This window comes from Opisthocomus hoazin, chromosome 21 (assembly GCF_030867145.1).
Source record: "Opisthocomus hoazin isolate bOpiHoa1 chromosome 21, bOpiHoa1.hap1, whole genome shotgun sequence".
NCBI classification, from domain to species: domain Eukaryota; kingdom Metazoa; phylum Chordata; class Aves; order Opisthocomiformes; family Opisthocomidae; genus Opisthocomus; species Opisthocomus hoazin.
In genome coordinates, this window is record NC_134434.1 from 10570862 (window position 1) to 10597146 (window position 26285).

The window sequence follows — 26285 nt, forward strand, 5'->3', positions numbered from 1 at the left end:
CCAGCTTGCTCAAGAGCCTTTTGAGAATGATAATTTGTAACACAGGCTCAGAAAAATGCAAATATACCAGAGCTGATGGGGGGGGGGAGAAAAGAAAAAGCCCCCAGGAGTGTGGAGGTGGCAGTGTTATAATCTCAGGCTGTCATCGGTTTAACGTTGTTAAACAACTTCTTAAAATAGCAGCCATAACTATTCCTATATGGAGCTCAATCTGGAGAGCTTAAAGCGCTTTCACCCCTCTCTGGCTTCGCTCGGCTTTCCTGCTCCCAGACTGGCGGCTGGGCCCCCGGCTCCGTGGCAGAGGAGCGCGGGATGGGACCTGGCTGAGCGGCAGCGGGGCTGGGCCCCGAGGAAACCCGGGCAGCCGCCCTAACCCACTTTCACTGGGCTCAGCTCTGTTGACATGAACGCAGTTTTTGTTGCATTTTTAATTGTAAAAAATGTATTCGCATGAATAAAATACAGCCCAGTTGGGGATCTGACCTACTTTTTATGGAAAGATAAAACAACCATAGGTTAGTATTTTTATTTCTTTTATTTCAACTGTTCTAAGCCAGACAGAGATGCTGAAGCTGATCAATAGGAAATACACAACCGCCAGGCTGCTTTTTCTGTAAATAATCACATTCGGATTGATATGACGGGGAGCTGCTGCATTTCTGTGATGAAACCTTTAACCTTCAGATCAGTAGAGAAGTTTTGACTGTACATAATTTATATGGAAATAAATAATTTGACAGTGATTTTACATGTTCTTCACTGCTAGAGAGACCTTCTCTGTTTATCTAAATTATGAATAATATTACTAAATAATATATAATCTTATTGTCCTGGACAAACACGGTCATTCCAAAGTTCGTTATGCATAGCAGGAACTGGGGATGCTCTCTCAAGAAACAGACCCTGTAATTCCTGCTAAAACAAATCACAGTTTGCTTTTCAAGGGTAAATAAGAGCTTTCACTCAGATATTCGAACATGTCTAGTACTGAAGCAAGGCAGCTTTAAAAGCTGTAGTATTTCAGTGTAAGATCTTGGCTGGGCATGATGCAGCCCCACAAGTGCCACGGGATGCCTCACTTCTCCTCTCACTTGCAGCAGCCTTTGATGAGCCAAGCTGGAGACAGCTTAAACCAGCATTAAGTCCCACACAGCGCTCAGTTATGCTAAATCTGAATACCATAGGTTTACTTATGAAATATAAGGAAATGAGCAGGATCTGACCTGCACTGACATGGCAGCACGCTGAGGCTTTGGACACTGCTGCTCCTTGCTCATGTGCATGACACCGACAGTGTCCCCTGCCTTCGGAAACATCCCAGTTCCTTCTGGAGGGGAACTCACCAAGCTCACCTCCAGAGAAGCTGGGTGACATTTCAGTACTTACTCAAATTAGCTGTTATTAATTAAATAACAGCTTTCAGCTTTCTCGGCAGCTTTTCCCCCTGAAGTTGCAATGGGAAGCTGGCATGTGTCAAGATGCCAGGCAGATGTGAGAACCTCAGGGTTACATTTTCGTGAATGCAGACCTCATTAAAAGATGTTCTCACTATGGGAAAATAAGAAATTTATGGCCATGTCTCTTTACTGTCTCCTCTTCTGTGCCTTCCAGCTCCTCTGCCACAGAAACCCCCTGCCAGGTGCTTTTAAACATGCCCACGAAGACAGCTCTTGTTCAGCAGAGCTTTGCTTGGGCTTAATTTTGGCTCTGACATAGATCCTGCTGGAGTTGAAGGGATTTCAACATGTGCCTACGCACTTTGTTGATTAGCAGCAGAGAGCTGAAGCTCTGAAGGGATTTGCCTACATGTAGATTTACAGGTGCTTGATGGTAGTTGGGACTAATTCAGGTAATACAGACTTTGTTCCAAAACGAGTGACCTAGAGCCCAGACGCGTTGGCTCACGCAGCCCTTTGAGCAGCCGGAGCTGTGGCAGCTGCAAATCTGAACGGGCCCAAGTTGTCAAACACCTTCTCTGCACACCACTCACACAGGGCTTTTTCCCTTAGAAAACAGAATTCACACTGCTCTAACTTTAAAGATTAAAAGCAGCTGCACCTCATCACAGCCAGAAGATTCATGACAAAAGCGATGGCTTACTGGGGAATAGCCTTGAATGCTTGCGCTGCACATTTTCAAGGTATATTAATCACAATTTGTGTGTGAATACTTGTCCCTTCACTGGAAACGGAGAGAAGGGTGAGGCCTGGGGATTTCTGAGGTGGTTTGATTAAAAATGCTGGTCAGAGCCTGCAGAATACCACTGCACAAACTGCTCAGGGCTTGAAAACATCCAGTTAGAGCCAACGTAGTCCTCAAATACAGCCCTTGGGACAGAAGTCTGGTGACACAGTGGAGTAGGGCTAATCTCTTGGCTGAAATACTGCTTTTCTGTGTTGCAAATTCTAGTAATAATAAAAAAGAATCTTTCCCCTATAAAGTTTACTAGAAGACCGAATTGACTGGAGACTCAAAGATGAAGTGGTGTGAAAACCAGAGGGATGCTGGCCCAGTGATCCTACACAGCAACCGCAGCGATGGGCCCCAGGCTGCAGGACAGCCATGCTGCCAGCATCACCTCCTCTTCGTCCATGCCTATTTTCACTGGATTCATTCGTGACACGAACCAGCGTGACTGGCTGGCTAAAGGCCCTTCCACATGTCACCCGTAGGGACACGGGGGCACAGCTTGTCAGCGTACTCAGCACCAAACTCAGTGTGACCTGGACACGTGTTTTGCTAACCCCATATTTTGCAGCCGCGGGGAGGGCCAGACGATGGGCAGTCCCATGCCATCCAGAGCCACCTCTCCTTTCCTTTCAAGCATTGTGTCCAAGGGGCTGGCTTCCAATTAAAGCTACACAGTGTAATTGCTGCAGCCAACACCTGACCATTGCAACCACTGCCCACTGAGGTCACTACAATCCAAAAATGTAAGGTAGATAAAACCATACATGAAGATAAAGCAAAGAGGCAGCTCTTCCCTTTCTATAGTCTACTGTATCCATGGGAACAGGTTGCAATTTGTACACAATAGAGACAGACAGAACCCCCGTGGTGCATGGAGAAAAGATCAGTCAAGCACCTCAGCCATGGCGGACACGTCGGGTGGCACCCGCTGAGCAGCCAGGGTGCTGGGGACACCCTGCTCCGCACCCCAGGAGCCACAGCTTCAGTCTGTACAGGACAGCTGTGGTGCAGCCAATTCGCAGAAAGATAAGTTAAAAAGTTGATGTGCTCAAGGAGAGGGGAGCTGCTGGAGCAACCCTACCTGCTCAGCGAGGGATGGTGCTGCAGCAGGGTGAAGGAGACCCCACCAGCAGGCCCTAAAACTAGGTGAGAAAAGTGAAGAGGGAAAATACTGTTTTTTCTAGTCAAGTGTGAATATCAAGGAAAAAAATTCTCATAAGGAAGGAGGGAAAAAAAAAAAGAAAATAAATATCTCTCAGCTATTTCTCATTACCGAAGGAGTATTTACCTGGGTGAGTATTCTGCCTGTTCACACAGCATCCCCACCACAGACACACCGGTTCTGCACAGCTAACAAGCTATCAGCAGGGAGGAAGACAACTATTTAATTTCTTAGCACACCTTGAATAGCCCATGGGACTAACTCACATTTGGGGAAGTGAATACACAACCCTGACAAACAGTATTAATAATGCAACACGAGGACTTGCGAGCAGAGCGCTGTGTACTAGAAACCCCCACGCTGCGTACACCGTGTCTGTGTTCACTCTTTACCCTGCCACAGTGATATGTGACTGAAACCCAGCCTAATAAAATACCTTTGCGTCTTGTCTGCTCAAAGTTGATGAAAGGGTAGAGGTCTTCAGTCCTGTCTCCAAAGGAGGCAACAGCAAGGTTCATCTGGGGCTTCCCCAGCTGTAGGGGTTTGATCTCCCCCCACCCACCCAAGCAGCAGCTCCATGCCATCCTTCTGGGCAAGAGCAGGGCCAGGCTCCCCCAAAACACCTACCCAAGCCTCATGTCACCCCAGCAGCAGCTGAAGCAGCTCAGCGGTGCTCTTGGTCAGCATCCCTGCCAGGAGAGGTTACTGCCCAGTGGGGCCTCTTGCCTCACCGTAACCTTCCCGATGGCTCCTCATGTCCACTGGCAACATGGGTGCAACGGCAGCAGCACTGGATAGCATTTCAGCTATATCTATAGATAGATTTATATAGAAAGATTTATATTTATATACTTTTTTCCACTATGCTAGAAAGGGCTCCGGAGCCATTATCTGCTCCAGCAGCAACTGAGGGAGAACACAACCCAGCACAGACTCATTATTCCTGGCTACTTAATTACTGCTCATGATTGGTCTCTAATGAACTTCTTGCATCCATACCTCATGATTCAATCAGGGTTTTCAGGACACTCCTAACTAATGGGCAAATGGAGCCTGTTCTCACTGGGGCCCCACTGCACCTGGGGTGATGGGGATGACATGGTGAAAGGGTACGAGGGGGAGAGCATGTCCTGCAGGTGGGAGGGGAGATGCTATCAGAGGGGAGCTTTCGTGCCCTGGGAGATATGGGCCACAAAATGCATTCCTGGGCTTACAGAAAGGGGATTTGATTTTAAAAACCCCAAACACACAGGGGGAGGGTGGCTGGGGGCTTGCTCTCCTGCCATGTGTGGTTTCTTCAGCTGCCATCCATGCCTCCCAGTGTTGTGAACTCTGTGTGGTACCCAGGCTGCTGGGATGGACGTGTGTGCCGTGTGGGAAGCTGATGGCAGGGGAGGAAAAAGCTCCAGCCTGCTGCAGTCCTGAGCAGCACCAGGGAGCAGCGAACTGTGTGTGGCTCAGGCAGTGCCGAGTTTTTATTCAACCCTTAACCCCAGTAATTTGCTCTAACGCTATAGTTCAAGCAGACACAGCCGCATGCACAAAAGGTCTGACACCAATTAGTCATTCACGCAAAACAAGAGATTTTTCTTCTTCTAAGTGCAAACAATTTTCTGCAATTGCCTTTCTACCAGCCCGTGAGCCTCGTCCCATCACAGGAGTGGCGAGTTGAAGGACTTCAGTCTCGTAGGGGTTAAACCTCTAATTTATTTTTTTTAGTTTTAGTTTACTTTAAAAATTAATTTATCCTCAAACTCCACTTTTCATTTATTGCAGTCCAAGCAACAGACACAGACAGGACACAGTGTGAGGCTAGCATTGAAGCAGGGGTGGGAGAGAGACCAAAGGCGGCAACCGAGCGGCGTTATTCAGGGAGCGAAGGATGCGGTGTTAGAGATTAAGGTGGGCTGAAACCGTGCCAGAGCACTTGGAGAGGTGTTTCAATGAGTACCTGTCCTAAGGGGTTGCTACAGTTATTTACCGAGCATTTACTGCTGTGGAGAACATCAGCTTTGGGGCGATGCGCAGGAGAGAAGGACCTCACAGCGTGGCTGGGCTCCACAGCTCGCCCCACCAGCTCGTCCATGCCACACTTGTGTCTCTGTGCCTCAGAGGCTCTGGAGAAGTTTCTCCAGAGTCAACGAAGATGTGATACCTGCATTTAGCAGCCCATAGCCATTTGTGCCGAGAGCTGCTGCTGTGCTGCCCACTGTTTGAGGGACAGCAACAGCACCCGGCAGCACAGCCACTGCTGCTCGTGCTTTACAAAGCACCCTGTTTTCCTGCCCAAACGCAGCATTTACTGAACCAACAGCAAACACTTCTTTTGACCAATTTCTTTCAGCAGTCCTGCACTTATGAATGGCTTGTGCTCACTGAGTGAACGTGTGAACTCACAAATGCAGCTACATGACGACAATCTCTCTGGTGAATTAAAATAATTACTTTTCTAATTCTCCCCTAGACTCTGCTAAACCTTCTGGGGCCTTGAGGAAGGCCTGAAGTTTTTTTCCACATCTTCTGCTTATGTAGGCAGACATTTTAATTCATAAAATGAATAATTCTGTATTTAATCAGTACATAGGAAAATTCCATTTGGGGACCGAGACGTCTCATGATGCTGCACAGGATTAACTGCACTAAACGACTCCCCAGTGCGGGGGAACATCACCATGTGGGACAGCCGTTGTGCCTCTGAGCATCAGCGATTTTGGTGATCCCAAAGGTCTCCCTTCCAAGAAGGACTGAGAATATAAAAGGGAAGATGCAAAGGCCACTGTCTCCGAGCCACCAGAAAGCACTACCATCAAGCCCAGCAAACTAGATCGGACTCTGCAAATGCAATATCATCGCTTGTGAACTCCTGCGCTTTCTTGGAGCCGAATTCACACCAAACAGAGATCCCAGCGGAGAACTGATGGTTTATCTGCCTGGGGTGAACAGATGAGGACCAGCAGCAAGCTCTGACACTGGATGGTGGGGCTGGGTTGTGCTTTAATTCCTGAACCTTCCCAGCAGTGAACCTGTCGTGTAGCACTTACAAACTGGGTTTTAAAATAGGAAAACAGACGTTTGAGGGTAATACAAAAACTAAAGGATAAATACAACAGAGTCTACAAAAAGATGCCCTGGTTTTAAAACTTGGCAAATTAGGAGTCAGTGACACTAGATACACGTTACTTGCTTATCTGAAGAGACCGGAGAGGAAACAATCCAGGTCAAGAGTTGGCTGGATATATACGCTGCCGGGAGGTCCCACGGGACGGGCGTCAGAGTCGATGCAAACAGTGGTGCTGCACCAGGACCTGGACCCTACTTTGGAGTAATTTATAAACAATAAATAAATAATAAATATAAAATAGTAAATAGTAAACAAATTATACATAACAACAAAGAGGTGCAACATTCATTACACGGTGTGCTACAAATGAGGTTAGAAGTGTGTATATTCCATTTGTTTTAATTACAGTAAGACAAAACAAGGTCAAATATACCAAGAATCCCTGGAGGGGTTTGTTTTGCAGAAAGGAAATTTTCAGAAAAGTTTATAATAACGAGAACAGAAATAAAGTTTGGACAAAGCTCTTTCTCCTGCAAGTAGACAAGCTTGCGGCTTGCACCGGAGCACTTGAGGGAGCACAGCCTTTTCCTCCCCTGCCCTTGGTTTTCAGTCAGAGTGATGCTCTCACTCTGGGAGCTGTCTAAGGCCAAAATGCCAAAGCATCATATGAAATTTTAAAACTTAAAACCTCAAAATAAGGTTTATACGCACACACAAAAAAAGCAGCTAAAATACCATTTTCTTGCCAAAATGAAATATAAGCCAACGACTTTGCTATGCTGGAGTAGTGCCATTAACCTCAGCTAGATCACTTTACACCGGTTTGGGATCTCGCCTTTCACTGAAATAACCTGCACTTCTGGCCATAACTTCCCATAAATCCTATGCCTAATGTTCCCTATGGGAAAGTTTTTGCTAGTTTTCCACCCAATGCTGCACTGAAATTCTCCCGGTTGCTCTTCAGACCTCCAGACTGTGGGATGGTGGAGGAAATTGGGTGCTGAGCCACCCCAACAGCCCAGACGCCCCAGGGCTGTAGTGCCTCCAGTCTAACACGGGGGATTTAGCAACAGTTTGCAAGTGGCCGTAGAGAAACAACCACCTGCTTGTGTCTAAGCCTGCTGAGGTATAGTTGAGAAAGATGGCTATTTCCCGTTACAGACTGGTTAAAAGTGTTATCCAGCAACAAGAGATATCGACCAGTAGATACTGAATCAAGAGAAAATTTATATTTTTCTAATGATGGCTATTTCTCGGAAATTTACACGAATCTTTTACACCTGCTGGCGCTTGGGTCAGTAAATCTAGAACTAAATGATACAATCAAATGCACAAACTTTTGCAGCCTACCTAAACCAAAAATACACTTCTGTTTTTTTCTTAGTTCTACTCAATTTTCCTTTTTCTGTTCTTGAGTCCAGTCCTGGGTTTATCCCCCAGGCAGAACTGCTGTTTGCTCAGCGGGATGAGCTGAAAGAACAGGACTTTGGAGAGATTTTTAGTTATGCAGGGAAGACTAAAAAAAAGAAAAACAAAGGAAGGAAAATATCCCAATTCTCTAGGATACATTATTGGTTATATAACCAATCTCTCTGGTTATATTTACGCTCCTATAGAGAATTGCCCTGAAAGAGTGGCCTAAAAAATAAATGACAAACGGAGTCAGGACACGGCGACCGTTGGCGCTGGGGTGGGAGTGGGCGCGGGCGCAGGGGTGGCAGGGCTCAGCACGGGGACGAGGACATCTGGTCGTAGTCGGGGCACTTGAGCAGAGCTGGGTAGTTACTGTTCATCTGCAGGGACGCCTCGCTGGAGATATCTGAAGGGCTGCGTCCCCGCGCCCACGCGTCTGGGTGCAAGAACTGCCCCGAGTAGTCGGAGCAGTTGCTCAGACGGGGACGGTAGAAGCCGGGATGAGGTCTGTAGATGTCCTCAGCCGTGTATCGCTTCATGAACAGGTAAACGGACATCACCCCGGCGCTCTGCAGGGGAAAGAGACATGGCCTGATGCTCACCCTGCTAATGGAATAAAAAAATAAATTGCTTTTTTTGCTTTGCTGATGATGTGCAAGGGCTCCCGAGGACAGTCACTTCACTGGCCTGCACTCTGGGCTACTGCAGTAAATGTTGAGGCACAACCGCATCTCCTCGCCCTCTGCATTCACACTTGGCATCAAATCCTCCATCAAAAGCCCCATCAGTGCTCCAGGCTTGGAGTCTGTCCCCACTGGATGTGTCTCCCACCGTACTATATACTACCCATCTGCCCTCATAGCCTGTCCTTAAACCCTTCTTAGTCCTCCTTTTGCTCACAGCCTCAGTGTCACCCCCCCCCCAGAACGGGATACACTCGATACAGGGATGCAACAGCTCCCGGGTACCTCTGTGAGAAGGAACGAGATGGCAGAAAAGGCAAACGACCATCCGTATTTGTAATTGAAGAACGTTTCTGAGTCCTTGGTCCTGTTCAGCATCTCATCATTAATGCTGGATATGTAGAGGACCAGCCCCACCACCAGCGACAGACCTGGAGAGAAACCAGGGAGAAGGACAGCAGGAGACACTTCAGGGATGAGGCCGCTGAAGAAGCACCTTCCTTTAAGACCTGACTTGTGGGTGAAAGTGTGTTTGAAATAACCGGGGAAAGAAGCTGCCTTCCAGCTGAGCTAACCCAGGGCACTCCTCTCATTTCAGTCACACCATTACCTGTTCAAACAAGTCCGTGTTCGCTGGATAGAGTTGGCTTCAAAGCTTGGCTGTCACAACTATTTGGTGAACACTAGCACAACACCATGAATAAAACATTCACTTGTCTCGTAGAAACATCCTGGCTGAGCAGTTTGAAATCCCAGATCTCTCCAGCGACCGATGTGCCGTGAGAGCCATCCTCTCCCCCAGCACCCCAGCAGCTGCTCCTGCACGGGTGGTGGGTGCCTTCGCCCATGTCCCCTCACCTCTGCTGCAAGCAAGTCTTGCACCGGGTGATTTTCCATCCTGCAAAGCCTGAGCAGGCTGCGGGTCCAAGCTGGGAGCCCCCATGGGTGATGACTCCAATGAGGAGCCACCACAGCGGGTTAGGAGAGCACCAGCAGCTACCAAGCAAACGTGCTCCATGCTGAAGGATTTTCAGAGAAAAGCTGGCTAGCAAAACTCACCAGACAGGATGAAGAAGATCCCTGAGACGAAGGCCAGGATGGTCCGGTGAGGCCGAATGTGGCCGATGTTGCTCAGGATGAAGCCGATGAACATGAAGAAGAGGCTGACCAGAGGGAAGGGGGTGGCAGAGCGGATCATCTCTGGCGGGAGAGGAGCAAGGTGAGAACAGGTCAATCCTTCCCACATAGTGTGAGAAATGGGCTCAGCTGGGTGGAACGGCTCCAGCCCAGCTATTTGCTGACCACGTTGTGTCCTTCCCCACTCCTGGTTATTGTGGGTTGTCCTGTGCTGTACCCCAGCGCCTGGCAGGGGTTCCCCTCTTTGCTAATGAGCTGAGTAAAGAGGTGACTCTGCCTGGCTGAGGAAACGTCTGCGAACGTTTGCATTTCTGAGGGTTTCTATGTGAAGTGTTACACAGGAAAAAAACCCATCGAAACCTGCATTTTTCTCTAGCTTCACTGCAAAACTGTTTGCTGAACACTTCTATTTATTAAATCAGAAATGACCACAGAATTCATCGTGAGAGCTGTGACACTCCATCCTTAATTCTTCCCACCATGTAATAAGCAAAATTGACTGCTACAGAATAAATACAGCTGCAAATTACAGAGAGGAGACTACAAAGCCAATCACTTGCATAAACATCAGTGCTGAATAGCCAGTGACAGCGAACTGTACGGCTCAGAGCCTCTGTGAGCATCCTGCCGTTGGAAAGGGATGTCCCCAAAAGCTTAGGAGCGCACCGGGTGACTCAGTAAAAAATGTAATTACATCCTTGCTTGGTAGCACTACCAGGGAACCAGGAGCTTCTTCAGCAAGGACTCAAAGGGGATTTCTTGGGGGGGGTCCCTAATGACCCTCTGGTGCTTTTCAGGATGCAAAGAGTAGGACCCCACTGAACCACTTACTCAGGACATTGACTGTGGATTCGGACGTCAGCTGGACGTTCATGGGCATGACGTATTCGATAGTGAAGCACCGACCGCGCTCTTCCCCTGCAGTAAACAGAGACAAAGTCACACCTGCAGCGTGTTTGACTGTGCTTTTAGTGGTGGAGGGAGTGGCTTTAAAATCAATTTCTGTGCATGCATAAAAAAAAATAAATTTGCTTTTCAGTGCTGCTTCCACCTTGGGTGTCAGTGTTTTGGGCTGAAGAAAGACATCTCTTAACTGCCATCTCCCTTGTGCAAAAATATTCTTTTGTATGCAAAAACCTGAACCCTGAAGCCAGAGCGTTTAAGGTCACCCCGGGGGAGGCATCAGAGCTCCTCAGTCCCCTGACGTTTTCAAAGCAGTGGTTGAAACTTCATGACATTTCAGATCGGTCACTTTGAGATTCCCATTCCCTTGGGTTTTGTTCCAGTCTGTCCCCGCAGCCAAATCGCTTCATCAAACTTGGCGCGGACGGAGGGAACGGTCCAGCTGACCTGAATCTAAACGTTGCAGAGACCAACAGGGAAGTTCTGAGCCGCTGCCCGAGGCGCTGTGGCCATGGTGCTGGGGCAGAGCGGGACGGGGGGCAGCGGGGTCTGGCACAACAGCAGCGAACTCACCCAAATCCTGACTGCAAAGGCACGTTTATCCATCTGACTATTAAAGCTGGGCACGGTGTGATGGCATTACGCAGGCTGTGCCTAAGTTAGGAAGCAAAGAATGGGCACAGCCTCTAAAAATCCTGTTTTCCCCAGCCCTTTTCCCATGGTTTGACGCAGACACACAGCAAACCTCACTTTACAGGGGACATTTTTGGGAGGGAGGCCATACCTGCCAGAAAGCAGACCCTCCAGAGCCCCGAATGCAGCGACAGTTTGATCTCCACCGTCTGGTTTTGGGGCTGGACGATGCCCTCCTCCAGGTAGAGCCAGTAGTCGGTGCTGACGGAGATGCCCAGGAGGCCGAGGCCGCAGACGGCGAACACGCTGCTGAGCAGGGTCAGCGCCTTCCTGCCGCAAGCACTCATTCCCAACAGCATGGGGGGGCCGAGGCGGCGGCGGGGCAGCTGCCGGGAGAGGGGACACGGCCGTCAGCAGGGACGTGGCCATCAGCACGGAGCCGTCTGCCACTTTTGGGGGGAATGGACGTGTCAAAGCTTTGCCCGCTGCCCTTAATTGCTTATCTAAGTTGAGCTGAAATAAGCCATTAAAACAATCACAGCGGGCCATGACAGATGGAGAGTTTGAACCAAATCCCACCCGACTGCTGCCCCACGCCAGCCCAGGGCTCATGGATGTCCTAAACATCAGGTGCCGGGGCGCGAGCAGCACGGGATGTGCTGTCCAGGAGCAGCTCATCAGCTCCCCTTTTCTTTGCTGCAGGTGAATTCCTGCTGCTCCAGCCGAACCCGGCGCTCGTCTCCCCAAGGATGTAGCTGAACCGCAGCACCTGCTGCCCACAGAGCCTTATTTAAGGGCAGCGGCGCCGGCCGTATCTCCTCGGCACAGGAGCCTGTCGAGGCTACGGACAACGTGTTAATAGATCAACAAAAACACTTTCAGCTGCCAGAACGAAACCCCCTCCCAAGCACCTCCAGTCACCACCCCACTCCCCCCCGTACTGCCATTATTCCTCTTCCAGAGCAGAATTATCCAGCTGGGGGAAAAAGATTCAAATTTTGCAAAAACTATGCTACGCTTATGCCTGCTGAATGACATCATCAAAAGCTTTGAAGCGCAGCAGCGTGATGAAATAGCTTGCCTCTTTTTGCTTTTTATTGCACTTGCTAGATGAGAGCTGTCGGTGCCGGTGTCAGCTGAATGCAGAGACTGAACTGGTCCCAGCCACGCTTGTGCTTCAGGGGGAGGCAGGGAAACGGGCCCAGAGCGCTGCAGTCAGGCCCTGGGAAAACATTACAGAAAGAGGTGAAAAAACTTCTCTCGTCCCCCATGTCTCTTATGGATGGAATCTTCTTTTTTTTTTTTTTTCCTCTCTCTATTTTTGCTAATTAGTGGAATTTAGCAGTTCTCACGGTGCCCTGAAGGCTGATAAAATGTCACCAGAAATCAGAGTTCTTGGTGCAGCAGGGAAAAAGTGCAATTAATACGGGGGGGGGGAAAAAGCCACAGAAATGAAAGATTAGAGGAATAAGAGCAAGAGGGAAAAGATATGTGTGAGAGATGGTCTTCTGGGGAGTGGGAACAAGGCAGACAGTGCTATTCTCTGCTTTATAAAGGCAGTATGAATCACAGAGAAGTGCCATGCCATGTAGATTTTCCAAGGCACATTTTGCTGTTGTTCAGCACTGCAAACAATAACGAAAAAAAAAATCCAGCTAGACAACAAAAGCTACCAAATTTAATACAGTAGCAGTGGGACGCCTCTTCCTTGGGCTCGCTTTAAAATTGCATGACCCTCGTTCACGTGGCGTGAAGTTTCAAGGGACGACACATGGGAGAGGACCTGGGGCAGAGCACCGCGTTCCCCTGCTGCGCCCCGCTGCCTGGGAAGGAGGGCAGACTCCTCCTAAACACACGTTTCATTTGAAACACCTACTCCCCAAATAACGAAGGATAAGCAACAGAGCTGGCATGCGTACGGCGTACGTCTCGGCGGGTGTCAGCTTCTGAACCCACGCAGGAACAGCTCCATTCCACCCACACTCACAGCCAGAGCTTGCTATCGCAGCACGTGTTGGGGAACAGGCTCTTTGGCAAAGTCTTGTTGCTGTTCCCACTGCAGCAGAGGTGGTGGGATTTAGCGACTGAATCCCGAGATGCGGCTCCTACCTGAGCTGGGAGATGACAGCTCACTGGTCAAATACATCTGGGCGGGAGAGAGCTTTATTTCCTGCACCTCTGATGTAAATATATTAATACTTACTTGCTTACAGTGACTCTCAAAGATGCCAAGAGTCCTCATAGCTTGCACTTTTACACTCAAAAGCCTCCAAAGACAGTGTTCTGCCATAGTTCCCTCCTGATTAATACAAGCAGAAGATGCTGATGGCTATTTCTCGCTGCTGAACCGCCCGCGAGCGGGGCTGTCCCGGGCAGCTCTGTGCTCCCGCAGTGCCCGTCCCCAGCACGTCTACGGCACCAACACACAGCACCAAGCTCCCCCACAGCCCCGTCCTGGGCTGCTTTTGCAGCAAGTTTCATGCAAGACTGATGTGAAGGAAACTTGTAGTTACTCTGGAGTCCAAATAACTGCGTTTACTGAGCAGACGCAACACCCAAGGCCTGTCTGCACCTCCAGCTCGCTGCTCTGGGCAGCAGTAAGAGAGAAAAGCAGGGAATGCTGCTGGAAGAGTTGCAAATTCTTGAGTGAAAGAGAGAAAGGGAGAGAGAGACTTTCATTACCGAATCCTACCCTGAGTCCAAAGCAGACAAGTACATCTTGGTAGGAAGCAGATGTACTTGCACTCTCAAGCACTGCAACAGCTCTGATGACTCTCTTCCATATGAAGTCAAGGATTTGCCTCCTCCTACGTTCACACGGAGCCGTTTCCCAGAAGGTACCGACCTACGGGAAGGGGAGTGCTGTCACTGACAGACAGCCCAAGCAAATGCTCCAGCTCATGCTGCTGCAAGCTCTCCACCTTTGGCTTTGCTGACAAGCCTCGCTTTTTATGTTCTCATTTAACGTTTCCCTCAGCTCAAGAGAAGCAGGCTGTGTTCCCAGGAGGGACACCTCCCTGCTAGGGGTGCGAGGAGTGAGATGCGCTGGGAGACGCTCAGATTTTTTTTTTTTCCTGAGGAATTAGGAGGCAGCAGCTAAACACAGAACTGGTAGCTATGGGGCAGAGAAGCACGTCCTGCAAAGGTAGCCCTGCACCTTGATAGCCTGAGGACAACCTTACTGTCAAGGGGAGAGACCGGCACAGAGCCATAGATGTTAGGACACCACTTAACCCTTCAAATCGATGGGAATATGCCATTTCCCACGGAATATGCCTTTTCCTGCCTCTTTATACATCCCATTTTATCCAGCAATATGACCAGGCAAAGCACGGATCCCCTGGCTCATCCCTTCTTCTCCTTAACTCAGAGCCATATATTCTAGTTGCTGCCTCAAAATGAACAGCATTTACTACAGGGTGCCTCATCCCTTTGGCATTTTGGTGCGAAAATGGCAAAAGGAGCTGGAATCTATTCTTGGCTCATGTATCATCAACACACATCCTCCCTGCATGTTTTTTGTTAATGAGGAGCCAAAAATCAAAGTAGGGAGTATGTGGAGGTCCAGATAAAGCCATTTGGAGGGAAACAGCTATTTCCCGTGATTTGTTGTCCATCGACACCAGGCGCTGGAAAATATAACCATTTGGAGTCATTTCTATTGGTCACTGGGGGCGACGCTCGCAGCGGGGAGTGGGGTCGGGCGTCAGAGTCATGCCTCTCAATTGCCTCATTTCTTTTCTCTCTCACACTTCAATTTCTGTGCAATCACAGCTGCATTAGAGAGTGATCCCTATTACTGCCTTGCTGGCACATAAAATCAAGCCCGATGCAGTGGGGGATGGGAGGCAGGGACGGTGCGGATCAGCTGCTCGGAACAAACCTTCCCCCTGTGTCCAGCGCCTGGAGAATAAGCAGGACTCCCAAGAGAAAGATCTTTCAAGGACACGAACAGGAGCTGGCTTGATTTTCAGCAAGGATTTAGTCCCCAGTAACCTTTACCAATTGTGTTATGCTCCCTACAGCTGAAAAGGCGATGCTGTTTGGTTTCCAACAGGAGCTGTATTTTAAATTAAATGAATGTAGCTCCAAAGATTTCCAAGAAATAAGACCTTAGAACTGTTCCTCCTCCTTCGATCACACTGTACCTTCTGATAGTAGTCCAGGGAATAATGAAGGCAGTCTGCAATGTAATCTGCAGTCCTCATAATGAATTTCTTTTTGACTTTGTCCCTAGCTTCTGATGAGAATTGCACATGGCCCTCGCTGGGCCACGACCCCTTTGGAAAATGCAATGAATATTGGCGTCGTTCCTAATGTGGTTGACCCAGATCTAGGAGTGAGTTGAAGTCCTTACCTATTGCTCCATGGTTGCAAAAATAAAATATTATCCTGGTCCAGATTTCTGAGCCCACCCATCCATGACTTAACGTTGAGCACAAGCCACCGCTCTGGGCTACGTGGGTGGGCTGGGAAAAAATAAATATATCGCTGGTCAACTGCCTGGACAGGATGGGTCATATCAATAAATCACTGCTCCAAGTCCAGCGTAAAATGACGCTCCTTCCTGCCCTGAGTAAAGGTAGAAAGAGCACGGCCAAGCCAGGCCAAGCAGGCAGCTATTGATTTTTATGTGGCTGGAGCATCGTTTCCAATTTCCTGACATTTGTGAGGAGGGGAAGCACTGCCAAGGTTACTGGAGCAGACGGCAGGGAAGGCTTTGTTTGTAGAGGGGTGCTGAGATCCCAGATGAGCCTGGTGACCTGCCTCTACAGCTGGGAAAGCCTGGTCCTGCTGCAAGCCAAGGGCAGAGGGAAATCAGACGTTAAGCCATGGACCTGGAACCGTGGGAGAGGCTGAGCAGAACATAAAGGAGAAGGAACAAAGCCTGGTGGAAGGTGGATAGGAAACCCACTGAGTGAGCGATCAATGCACAAAGAACATCAGGGACCTGGGTAAGAGCCAGCGAATACAGGTGAGCCTGAGCTGTGATGGAGCTGAACTGAAAGGACCAGCTCCCACTAAGCTGCAACAAGAAAACTGGGCTGGCTAAAAATAAAGGGCCTTCAAGCAGCACGATCTCTTCCTCCGGACACAACGCAGGCCATGAACTTGGGCAAAAATAAATAGGTCAAGGAGGGTGGCTCCTTCAGAACTAAATTTTTCAAAGCCGGCAGCACTCAGGCAGGCAGGACCATGCTGGGGGGCTGGTGGGGGCCACCCCTGCATCGTCACCCTCCTTTGGGCAGCGCAACGTCACCCTGGCTCCCTCACAGGCAAATCCAGGCAAGCCTAATCTGATCATTAATAATCACAATGAGATAGAAAGGTGGTGGCAAAATGGTTCCCACTGAGCTTACAGAACACCCAAGGGGTGCAAACGCTTTGCTCCTGAAACAGCGTGTGCATGACGCAGCCGGCATCCAGCGGACTCAAACTGATCACAGAATCACAGAATGGTAGGGGTTGGAAGGGACCTCTGTGGGTCATCTAGTCCAACCCTCCTGCCAAAGCAGGGTCACCTACAGCAAGCTGCACAGGACCACGTCCAGGCGGGGCTGGAATATCTCCAAAGAAGGAGACTCCACAACCTCCCTGGGCAGCCTGTTCCAGTGCTCCGGCACCCTCAGAGGGAAGAAGTTCTTCCTCATGTTCAGACGGAACTTCCTGTGCCTCAATTTGTGCCCATTGTCCCTTGTCCTGTCACTGGGCACCACTGAAAAGAGCTTGGCCCCATCCTCCTGACACCCACCCTTCAGACATTTGCAAGCATTTCTAAGGTCCCCTCGCAGCCTTCTCTTCTTCAGGCTGAACAAGCCCAGTTCCCTCAACCTCTCCTCGTAGGGGAGATGTTCCAGTCCCCTCATCATCCTCGTAGCCCTCCGCTGGACTCTCTCCAGTAGCTCTTCATCTTTTTTGAACTGGGGAGCCCAGAACTGGACACAGTACTCTAGATGAGGCCTCACTAGGGCAGTGTAGAGGGGAAGGAGAACCTCCCTCGTCCTGCTGGCCACACTCTTCTTAATGCACCCCAGGATCCCATTGGCTTTCTTGGCAGCCAGGGCACACTGCTGGCTCATGGTCAACCTGTCGTCCACCAGGACGCCCAGGTCCCTCTCCGCAGAGCTGCTCTCCAGCAGGTCCACCCCAAGCCTGTACTGGTGCATGAGCTTGTTCCTCCCCAGGTGCAGGACCCTGCATTTGGCTTTGTTGAACCTCATCAGGTTCCTCTCTGCCCAGCTTTCCAGCCTATCCAGGTCACGCTGAATGGCAGCACAGCCTTCTGGTGTATCTACCACTCCTCCCAGTTTGGTGTCATCAGCAAACTTGCTGAGGGTACATTCTAACTCTTCATCCAGGTCGTTGATGAAGATGTTAAACAAGACTGGGCCCAGTACTGACTGATGCTCTGTCGGTTTGAAGAGAGGGTTTTGTTTGCAACTTAAGGAGCACACATGAGATGACATTAGCCACAACTGGGTGGATGCAGGTCAGCAGAGGAGAGGAAGAGGAGGAGATGGTGTGGGCAGTGCCTCCTGCTCCATCTGGGACCCGGGAGAAGCAGATCCACAAACCTGACCTGGAAAACTGGGTGACTGGGAAAGACAGTTTTGGACATGAAATTACCACTTGGGAAGCAACAGTCCCTCCTGAAGCTTGGAGAAGGTGTGCTGCAGGCAGGAGAGAAGCACAAGCCTGCTCTCCTTCCACATAATAGTTGAAGAGCAGCAGGGATAGCTGCAGAGAAAAGCAATATCTCCTGGGCTGGTACGCCGAGAGGGAAACGGCTGAAGGGGATGTGGGCTGGAGCTGGTCCGCAGGGTTCCCAAAGCCCTGCCCTGGGCTGCCAGCACCCACCACCTCACATGGTACACAGGACAACAGAAATACAGAAGGCAGCTTTGCAGAGCTGCATTAGTGTCATATAGAAATGTCAGCTCGAATTCTGAGAGAGAAATTGGAAAAATTAAGCACTGAAATAAATCTTTTTGTTGTGGAAGAGGTTTAGCCTGATATTAAGAAAGGAGACAGTCCATCTCACAGCAGCGTGAAAAAACGCTAGCAACTGTGCCTATGAGTAGCCATAAACTTCAACAGGATCAATACTGGACTTGAAAGCTTCCCCTCGGCTGCTAAGAGCAGTGCTGCACGGCCAGCCCCGCACGCAGCACTGCCACTGCAGCCAGAAACAGGGGCACCGAGTCAATCGAGCGCACGGGGCTCACGGACTCTCCAGAGAGGATTTAAAAAGAAAAAAAAAGTAAAAAAAAAAAAATAAAAAGAAGGCTGGTTATGAGTTACTTTAACCTAGACTGAGCCACAGCAGTCACAACCCTATTAATTTCTTTGCTCATCATCAGACACAAGGAACAACTGCAAAATCATCGGAAGAAATGATGTGTGACCGCCACACACTGTAATGGTCACCACTGATTTTATGAGTGGGTTTACTTGGGATTTTTCTCTTAAACTTGACTTCCAGAACTTTTCTGAGAAATTCCCCTTTTCCCTAGCACTTCCCATGCTTCATTTCTTGTCCAAGTTATTTTTTCAAAGCTTGATCAAAAATCCTTTCACTGCAGTGCATGAGTGAAGGAAACGCTGTACAGAAAGTACCATATTTTCCTGCCAAGCCCACAGCCTGCTTAGTGAGACCCCAGGGTCAGGCCACGGCTGCTCTTCCCTCTCTTTCTTCACCATGCACCAGCCTTTTCACTGGGGACTGCTCAAAGCCTGCCCTTTTTGCCCAGGACAGGTTTGCAAGGATGGCTGTTACTGATTCACTGAGCCCACCTTCAGCTCCAGCACCAAATACAAGGAGATCAAATGATATTCCCACGGTCAGAGGAGCAGCAACTGAGATTTGTTTCCCCACCCCAGCCCTCTAACCAGACACTCTCCCGAATGGGCCACCTCCAGCGTGCCTGTGCTGCCGCGCTCGCCGGGGCAATGGCTCCGCTCCAGCTCACTCGCACTAATGGCTTCGGATGATGCCAGCAACGTTCAACAAATAAAATCATGGACCGAACCACTCGTCTGGTCCCGGCTCACGCGCTGCCGGCACAGCCCGTGTGCGTACAGCTGGTGCTCATTCATACGGTCTTTCTGGATCCACAAACATCCTCCCCAAAACCTCCTACAGAGCACATCCCGCCCACCCGCCTCCTTTCTCCTTGGTGTTCAAGGCTCTTACCTCCTTTAACCCCAGCTGAAGCAATGCTTTGGCAAGCAAAAAACCTGCAGCGTTGGCTGTGGAGGTGGGAAGCTCAGGTTCTGGCAGAACTGTAAGGCAAGTGTCACAGCGAGGAGGGTCCTCGATGGACGCTCCAGCTGCTGGAGGGCTCTGGGAGGAGCTGGGAGTGGGGTGGCCTTGGCAGCAAGCAGGGGAGAGGTCCTGGACCGTAGGAGAAGGCGCAGCCTTGGCTCTCCACCTCCAGCCGACTCACACGAGGGATGCACGAGGCCGGGATGCAGGGACAGGCAGATAGCAGGCACGGCTCCACATTCACGCGCCGGCAGCTCCTACCCTGTGATTTTGTAGGAAAGTGTGACACAAAGCACATTTCTCAAGCGGGAAATAGGAGCTACAGCTCTGAGCTTGCAATAGTGCCCATGCACCGAGTCCAGTTCTCCAGGTCTAAACTATATATACATATATATATATATACACACACGTATATATGCACAATCAAAGTTTACATCACTAACAATAGCTGAGCCCTTTCCTTTCCATCGCCCTCTCACCCTCTGCACACCAAAGCTGACACACAATGTTCACCTACTTGCAGCGTGTCAGACTGCTCGCAGGCAGGGACAGGAGTCCAACTGCTGGTTTCAATACCCTTCAAAGAGCCACAAAAGCAGAATAAAAGGGGGAATATCTAGCGCTGCAAAGCAAACCAGCTGGAGACTTCGCCATAAGATCTGCAGAAACCGCGCTGCTGTGTGCTGTGGGGAGCAGTGCTTGCCCACTAATCCCTGCGTGCTGTACGTTGCAGGCTGCACTCTATATCCTAACCACGTAAACTCCAGTAACCCGACGATCCAGTGACCCTCTTCTGGCTTCGGTGTAGTGCTTCCCTCTGCTCGCCTCGGCTGCCGCAGAGGGAGCCTGAGCAGACCCCGCAGCAGGGATCAGCGAAGGCAACGTAACTTCTCTGCGTAGGGATGGCTGGAGGAGAGCAGCTGGCTCCGCTGCCGGCACCCCCTTGACACCAGGACCAAGGCTGGGCTGGTCTAGGGGAATATTAAATCTGTAACAGTTGGTTCTTGTTCACTTCCACGTGTCATTTAAGATGGCACAAAGTCCTGCAGTGGCCCTGTGTATTAAAAAGAGGAGAATAAGCCTCTTTCTTGCACAGCTTTCCAAGGTCTCTGTGTCCTTCCAGCAGCAAGGCAGGTCACAGCATGACTGAAGATCTCAGACACCTTTTCCATTAGATACTTCTGTTGTTTGAAACTGAAGCCGGTATGAACAAAATCCACAAATGCAGCGTAAGCCCTGCAGGAGCTGTGTATTACACCAGTGCATGAAATTTCTCTGGGCTATAAACTTTTACTGCTATGGAAGGTCCAAGAAAAGCCCCAGCTATCAGCCCAGGTTTCAGATGTCGCTGATCCTGCCAGGCTGCTCAGCAGAGAGGGGCCAACACCCCCGTTTCCTTCTTTTCCCCTTAATGATCAGTGCATGACAGCTAGAGCTAAATTAAGCAGCACCAGGAGGTGAAAAAATAGCATGAAGAGCTAATTAAAAGTCTTCTGCCTCCCTCACGTCGGCAGCGGGGAGAGGTGAGCCCCGGGTACCTGTGCCATGGAGGCAGGGCAGCCACCGCAGCTCTTCCCCCGCCGCCGCAGCTCTTCTAGCCGCAGCTGGCAGCTGGAGTGTTTTTATGACCACTTTCAGCGTGATGAATGAGAGAAAGCAAGAAATCCCCCGAGCGCCGCTGGCGTCTCTGAACGCCGAAGGCTGCAGACAAGTGGCACGTTGGGCAGGGCATGCGCCGGCCACGGCCACCGAGACCTCCATCCCCCCTGCACGATTAAACACGATTGCTAGCACGAAGCAGTCACCTTGTTATCCAGGACATTGCATCCCCCCTTCCCTGTTTAGAAACCAGCTTTACCGCAAAGACTCCGAGTACTGAAACAACAGCATAAAGAAAGCGGAGAAGGGCCGTATCATCCACGCCGCAGGCAAACATCTCCATGACTCAAGCGCCGTTTGTGGCTGCCGTTAAACCCCACTGCCAAGCAGAACAGCTGCTCCATCCCACTCTGCTGAAGAGGTTTGGGACACAGCCACTCAGATGCCAGTGGCGGTGTCTTTGGGCACAAGCTCCCCAGGTCTGACACTGAGCAGCCGCAGATGTTTGGTCCCATTTTCACATAGGACAGGTCTTCTCTTTGTGTAGCTTGTTGGGTTTAATAGTCAGGAATATTAAAGTACATAATAAGCATTTATACATGGTTGGAGATATTAAACTTTCTGCCACCCAGATTTTAGCAAGATTCATCGTTAATTCCAGGACTTAATGGGAAACGTCCCAGCAAACAGGGTAGGAAAAACCACACAGGGCATGGAGCAGTCTGAGACCAGGCACAGGCCGCACAGCCCGGCTGGAGGAGCACAGCTCAGTGCCAAGTCCAGCATGGCCTCGCGAGGCCATCGGCTGCCTGCCCGGCTCAGCACGGGGCAAGCCTGCGGGAACAGGCAGGAAAAAGACTCAGTCGCACTCTTTCCCCGTCCTTCCCCCAGGCCAGCATCTACTGCCGGGCAATGCTTGGTCTGACTGTGTGTAGCTGGTCTTCACCTACAGCCCTCTTCTAATCGCACTGTCCCTTGGTACCACCACATTCTTGTCCCTGTGGCACCCAGCCAGCAGTCCCTCCCCTGCCACCTGTATAATGACCTGATATTTTCTTCTCCACGTTGTCTGCAAGATATTTTACCGTTAAGAACTGTAAACCAGTTAACACACATGATGCTGATGTTGCTTTCCTCTTCAGCCACCCCCACCTTCCTTCAGTCGTTGTACAGAAAAGGGCAATTTAGTCCCAGTCTCTTTCCTGCCCGTAGCTCACCTTTCCTGTGCTTCAGGAGAGATGCGCCGCTTCTCAAGCGGCAACTTCAGCTTTGGAAGGATTTGACAGAACTTTCCAAACCACCCAGTTTTCTAGGCTGGGTTTGCTGTGTTGCTTCTGGCCTTCTGCAGCTTCCAGGGTCTCCCAACAGCATCCAGGAGAAGACATTTTTCTACTGAATATAAAGTCAGTGCAGCTCTGCGCATCTCCCCAAAAGCCACCACCCGTCAGCCAGCACGGCAGAGGGAACTGGGGGGAATCTGACACGAGGGAAGCTGGGGATGGCAAGAAATGAAAGCAGAACCCCAGCTTGGGCCAGGTATTCTGGAAATGCTGAAGCCAAAGCTTGCATCCACCCTCACTCAGGTAGAGGGCATGGTGGCAGGAGACGAAGGCAGAGCAGCCACTGGTCTCACCATGACTTCATCCAGACCCTGCGCAGTCCTGGGAAGCTCTCTCAGATAGCGGGCTTCGAGTTGTGCTTTGAGCTGTGACACGAGCAGGATGCTCCTGGTCTGTCCCTCCACGAGAGCTGACGGAGGATGCTCCAGGATTTCCTGTCCTGCCTTGTGCCAGCGCCTGCTGTGGACCCCCACATTGGCACCTCTCATCTGGCTCCAATACACTCTGCGGTGTCCGACTTTTGCATCACCTTGGCTAAGTATTTCCCAAAGAGTTAAAAAATTTTTCTTCTGTGACGTATTGTGTCTCACTCCCTGAAGTGCCAATCCTTGCCAACAGACGGCTCAGCTTTCGCCTGGGACATGGCACCCAGGGAGTGACTTTGTCTTGAGAAAGGGAGGATTGGAAAGCTCTTCCTACCTGCACGGGTCCAAGGAATGGTTGGAATGTCTCACCTAGGTTGGGCATTATGGTATCAACCTCTGTTGCTGAATTTTTAATAACCAACCCATACAGAGACTCTCCTCCCACCTACACCCAGCTTCCCGACTGCTGGGAAAGGGGAGGTTTCTACCCACCATACTCACAGCTCTGCTGTCCCCGCTGTCCAGCCGGTGGGAGAAGGCTGGGGGACAGGGATGCCCACCCGGGATGCTGCTGTAATCCCAAGCTTGGGCCACCTCTACCAAACATAACCCACCACGCTTCTCCGAGTGAGCAGAGATCTTTGCGGCCAGAGCTGCTGCAGAGAAAAGGGACACCTGAGCAGAAACCAGGGCTGCGGGGCTGGCAGGGCTTCGAGGGTGAGCGAGGTCCTGCCCTGGCAGACCCGAGCCTCTGCTCCCTGCAGATGGGGACGTTCCCCAGCAGCACTGGGAGGGCACTGAGTTACCCACAAGTTGTCCTGGGTCAGCGGATGCCGTCTGCTGCGCTGCTCAGACAACCGTCCCTCAGACAGCCGTGCGCACCGCTCTGACGAGGATTTTCACTGAGAAGCCGTGACGCTTCCTTCATATGGAAGGAAAAGCTGCAAGCCCCATCTTCCAAAGGGACCAGACACAAGCCCCACTCACCTGTAACAGCCCATTTTCCAGCTGCATCAGTGTCGTCCTTGGACAAACTCAATTTTCCCACTAAGTATTCTGCTATAAATATCAGAAGTGAGTGGCTACGCAGCGATAAAATCAGTGTGACTGATTCCAAATCCTCTCCCTAGAACACACCTAGAACCCAACACACCCTAGAACCCCCTTTAATTTCAGTGAGATTAAGACTCCCTGATAACTTATGGTCTAGACTCCATCATGTAGTTATTTTAAAAATGCCACTGCAAAACCAGGGCTTTAAACCCTCCCAGCTGACTGACGAAAAGCCCCCGGCGCTCGCTCCAGCTGTACTCTTGCGCAGCTCACAGCTTGCTGACACTGTGGAAGCCTCTGCGGGCCTGTGCATAATTTCCCTTCCGAATTTTATATTCCCTTCCCTCTCCATAAATGAAGCTGAAGCTGTGAATGCTGCAGTATGGATGCTGCCAGGTGGGGATTCATTCAGCTCAATGAATATATTCAGCAGCTACAATAATACAGCAAGGGGTTGGACAAATAAGCCCACAGAAGCTTTTCTGTCCCCTGGATGCCACGTGGAGCGGCCGCAGGGCAGCCGAGGGGAAGGCGTGCTGGCGGTGGGACGGGCTGCTGAGCGCCGGTCTCCTGCCCTTGGCTTTTTACACAGGTCGCAATGTGACAGGCTGAAACAACGCCCCTAAAACCCAGCAGCAGACGAGCCTCTGAAGGGACCCCAAGCCCACGGCACTTGGGAAACCAAAGGGCAGCAGCAGCGATGGAAACGTGGGAGCGCTCCTCCAGCAAAGCTGCCTGCTCAGGTCACGCCACCAGCACCCGCCGCTACTGCCCAAAACTCAGCTGAAACACTCCTTTCTAGCCAAAATACTCCTTTGTAGCGTTCTTGCTGAAGCAGTGCCGCTTCCAGTGAATGCAACGCCCTTGCTGCCCTCCTCGAAGGCTCACCGCACCGTGCAGGCACCCACCAGCTCCGGCGAGGCCTCCCCTTCGCTCCCTCTCCCCCGCGGAGGTCTCGGGGGTACGAGGGACGTGGTGGGGACAGCGGTGGGGACCAGCGGTGCTGCAGCTCAGACCTCCACTCTGGACACCACCGAGGACCCTCCTGCTGCCTCTGTGCCTGGAAGACCCAGCCCTCAAAGCCGCAAAAACCATCAGGCGTCAGGGGCTGATGAAGTTTCACGAAACGCCAAGCAATCCATCACCAGCCGAGCGGGGTGCCGGCCACCCGCCCCGCTCGCTGCCACAGCGGCTGGAACGCCACGTTTCACGTTTCGCCACCTCTCAGAGGGTATGAATTAGCAGCGTGTAGCGAAGAGAAGACGAGCTCCGTGTCCCCATTCGCCTCGTCATATGGAAACACATAATCCAGCTTTTGTTTTTTTTCTCCCCCCCCCCCCCTTTCTTTTTCTCTACTTTACTTCACTTAACAACCAGGTCAGGTTTTCCTCAGCTAGCCTCACTCGGTTCCACACTCCCCTCTCCAAGGGGTTTGCTACGATGGATAACAACCCCCGCCCCCCCCCCGCCCCGGCAGCCCCTCTTTGTGTTCCCTGCTGTCCCTCAGCCCGGCGCTCGCAAGCCACCGGGGCCGGGAGGGATGCTCGCAGGGGCCGGGAGACGGAGGAGGGAAGGCGGGGGGTGAGGGGCCCGGAGAAGAACCCCCCCCCGGGGCTCTGAGCTCGGCCCAGGGCTCCGGCAGCCCCCGGAACCCCCGCAGGGACGGTGCAGCCGGGACCGACCCCCGACCCCCCCCCGGTTTCCCACCAAGGCCACTCTGCCATGGGGAGATGGAAAATGTACAGATATATACCCTAAACGCCGCCGCTCCGCACCCAGGCGGCACCCCCCGGACCCCCCCCGGCATTAAACTTCCAGGTTTTTACACCCAAATCGGGACACACACACCCCCTCCCCCCGCCCCGCCACTCACCCCTGGGCAGCCTGGTTCGAGTTCCCCCCTCCCCTGGGCAGCCTGGTTCGGACACGGGAAGGGCCCCCCCCGGCTGCCCCCCCCCCCGCACTCACCGGCCCCGCGGGCGCGGCTCCGGCCGCCTCGGGGATGCTCCGCGCCGGGGAGGGCCGGGAGAGCCCGGGGAGGGACGAGAGGGCATCACATGGCACCGGCGGGGACAGCCCACCTCCCCCTCCCTCCATGTCCCCTTTCCCTCCCTCCCTTCATCCCTCCCCGTTCCCCCCCCCCCCCCCGCCTTTCTCCATCCACCTCTCCTGCCGCTTCTCTCCGTCCCTCCTTCCCCCGTTCCTTCCTCCCGTTTCACCCTTTCCCTTTATTCCCCCACTTTCCCTCTATTCCATCCCACCCCATCTTTTTCCTCTGGTCCCCTCCATCCCTTCTTCCCCCCTTCCCTCATCCCACTTCTCCATCCACTTCTCCTCCCGCTTCTCTCTATCCCTCCTTTCCCTGTTCCTTTCTCCCCTTTCACCCTCTCCCTTTTTAACCCATTTTTCCCTCTATTCTGTCCCACCCCATCTTTTTCCTCTGATCCCCTCCTTTTCCTTCATCCCTTCTTCCCCCTATC

The 26285-nt window shown here is 51.4% G+C and overlaps 1 protein-coding gene across 2 annotated transcripts; it reads right to left on the reverse strand.

The window, feature by feature from the left end:
• Positions 1 to 548: 548 nt before the first annotated feature.
• On the reverse strand, positions 549 to 25896 carry CACNG5 (calcium voltage-gated channel auxiliary subunit gamma 5). Of its 2 annotated transcripts, XM_075441153.1 has the most exons (8): positions 25774 to 25896; positions 19377 to 19710; positions 12264 to 12404; positions 11334 to 11568; positions 10478 to 10564; positions 9569 to 9709; positions 8795 to 8940; positions 549 to 8395 (listed from the first exon to the last, which is right to left on the reverse strand). In XM_075441153.1, exons 4-8 carry the CDS (start codon positions 11539 to 11541, stop codon positions 8138 to 8140), a joined length of 840 nt encoding a protein of 279 aa, XP_075297268.1. In that variant the 5' UTR covers positions 11542 to 11568; positions 12264 to 12404; positions 19377 to 19710; positions 25774 to 25896; the 3' UTR covers positions 549 to 8137. The 2 variants fall into 2 exon arrangements, with proteins under 2 accessions (XP_075297268.1, XP_075297267.1); XM_075441152.1 differs by lacking the exon at positions 19377 to 19710.
• Between the last annotated feature and the right edge of the window lie 389 nt (positions 25897 to 26285).

Excerpts from the sequence above, each read along its gene's own strand:
- CACNG5 (XM_075441152.1), bottom strand. The coding sequence starts at position 11,541 with ATGCTGTTGGGAATGAGTGCTTGCGGCAGGAAGGCGCTGACCCTGCTC. Across the intron at positions 9,710-10,477 it reads ATCCACAGTCAATGTCCTGA|AGATGATCCGCTCTGCCACC; the intron begins GTAAGTGGTTCA and ends CTCTCCCGCCAG. Across the intron at positions 8,941-9,568 it reads GATCTTCTTCATCCTGTCTG|GTCTGTCGCTGGTGGTGGGG; the intron begins GTGAGTTTTGCT and ends GTTTCTCTCCAG.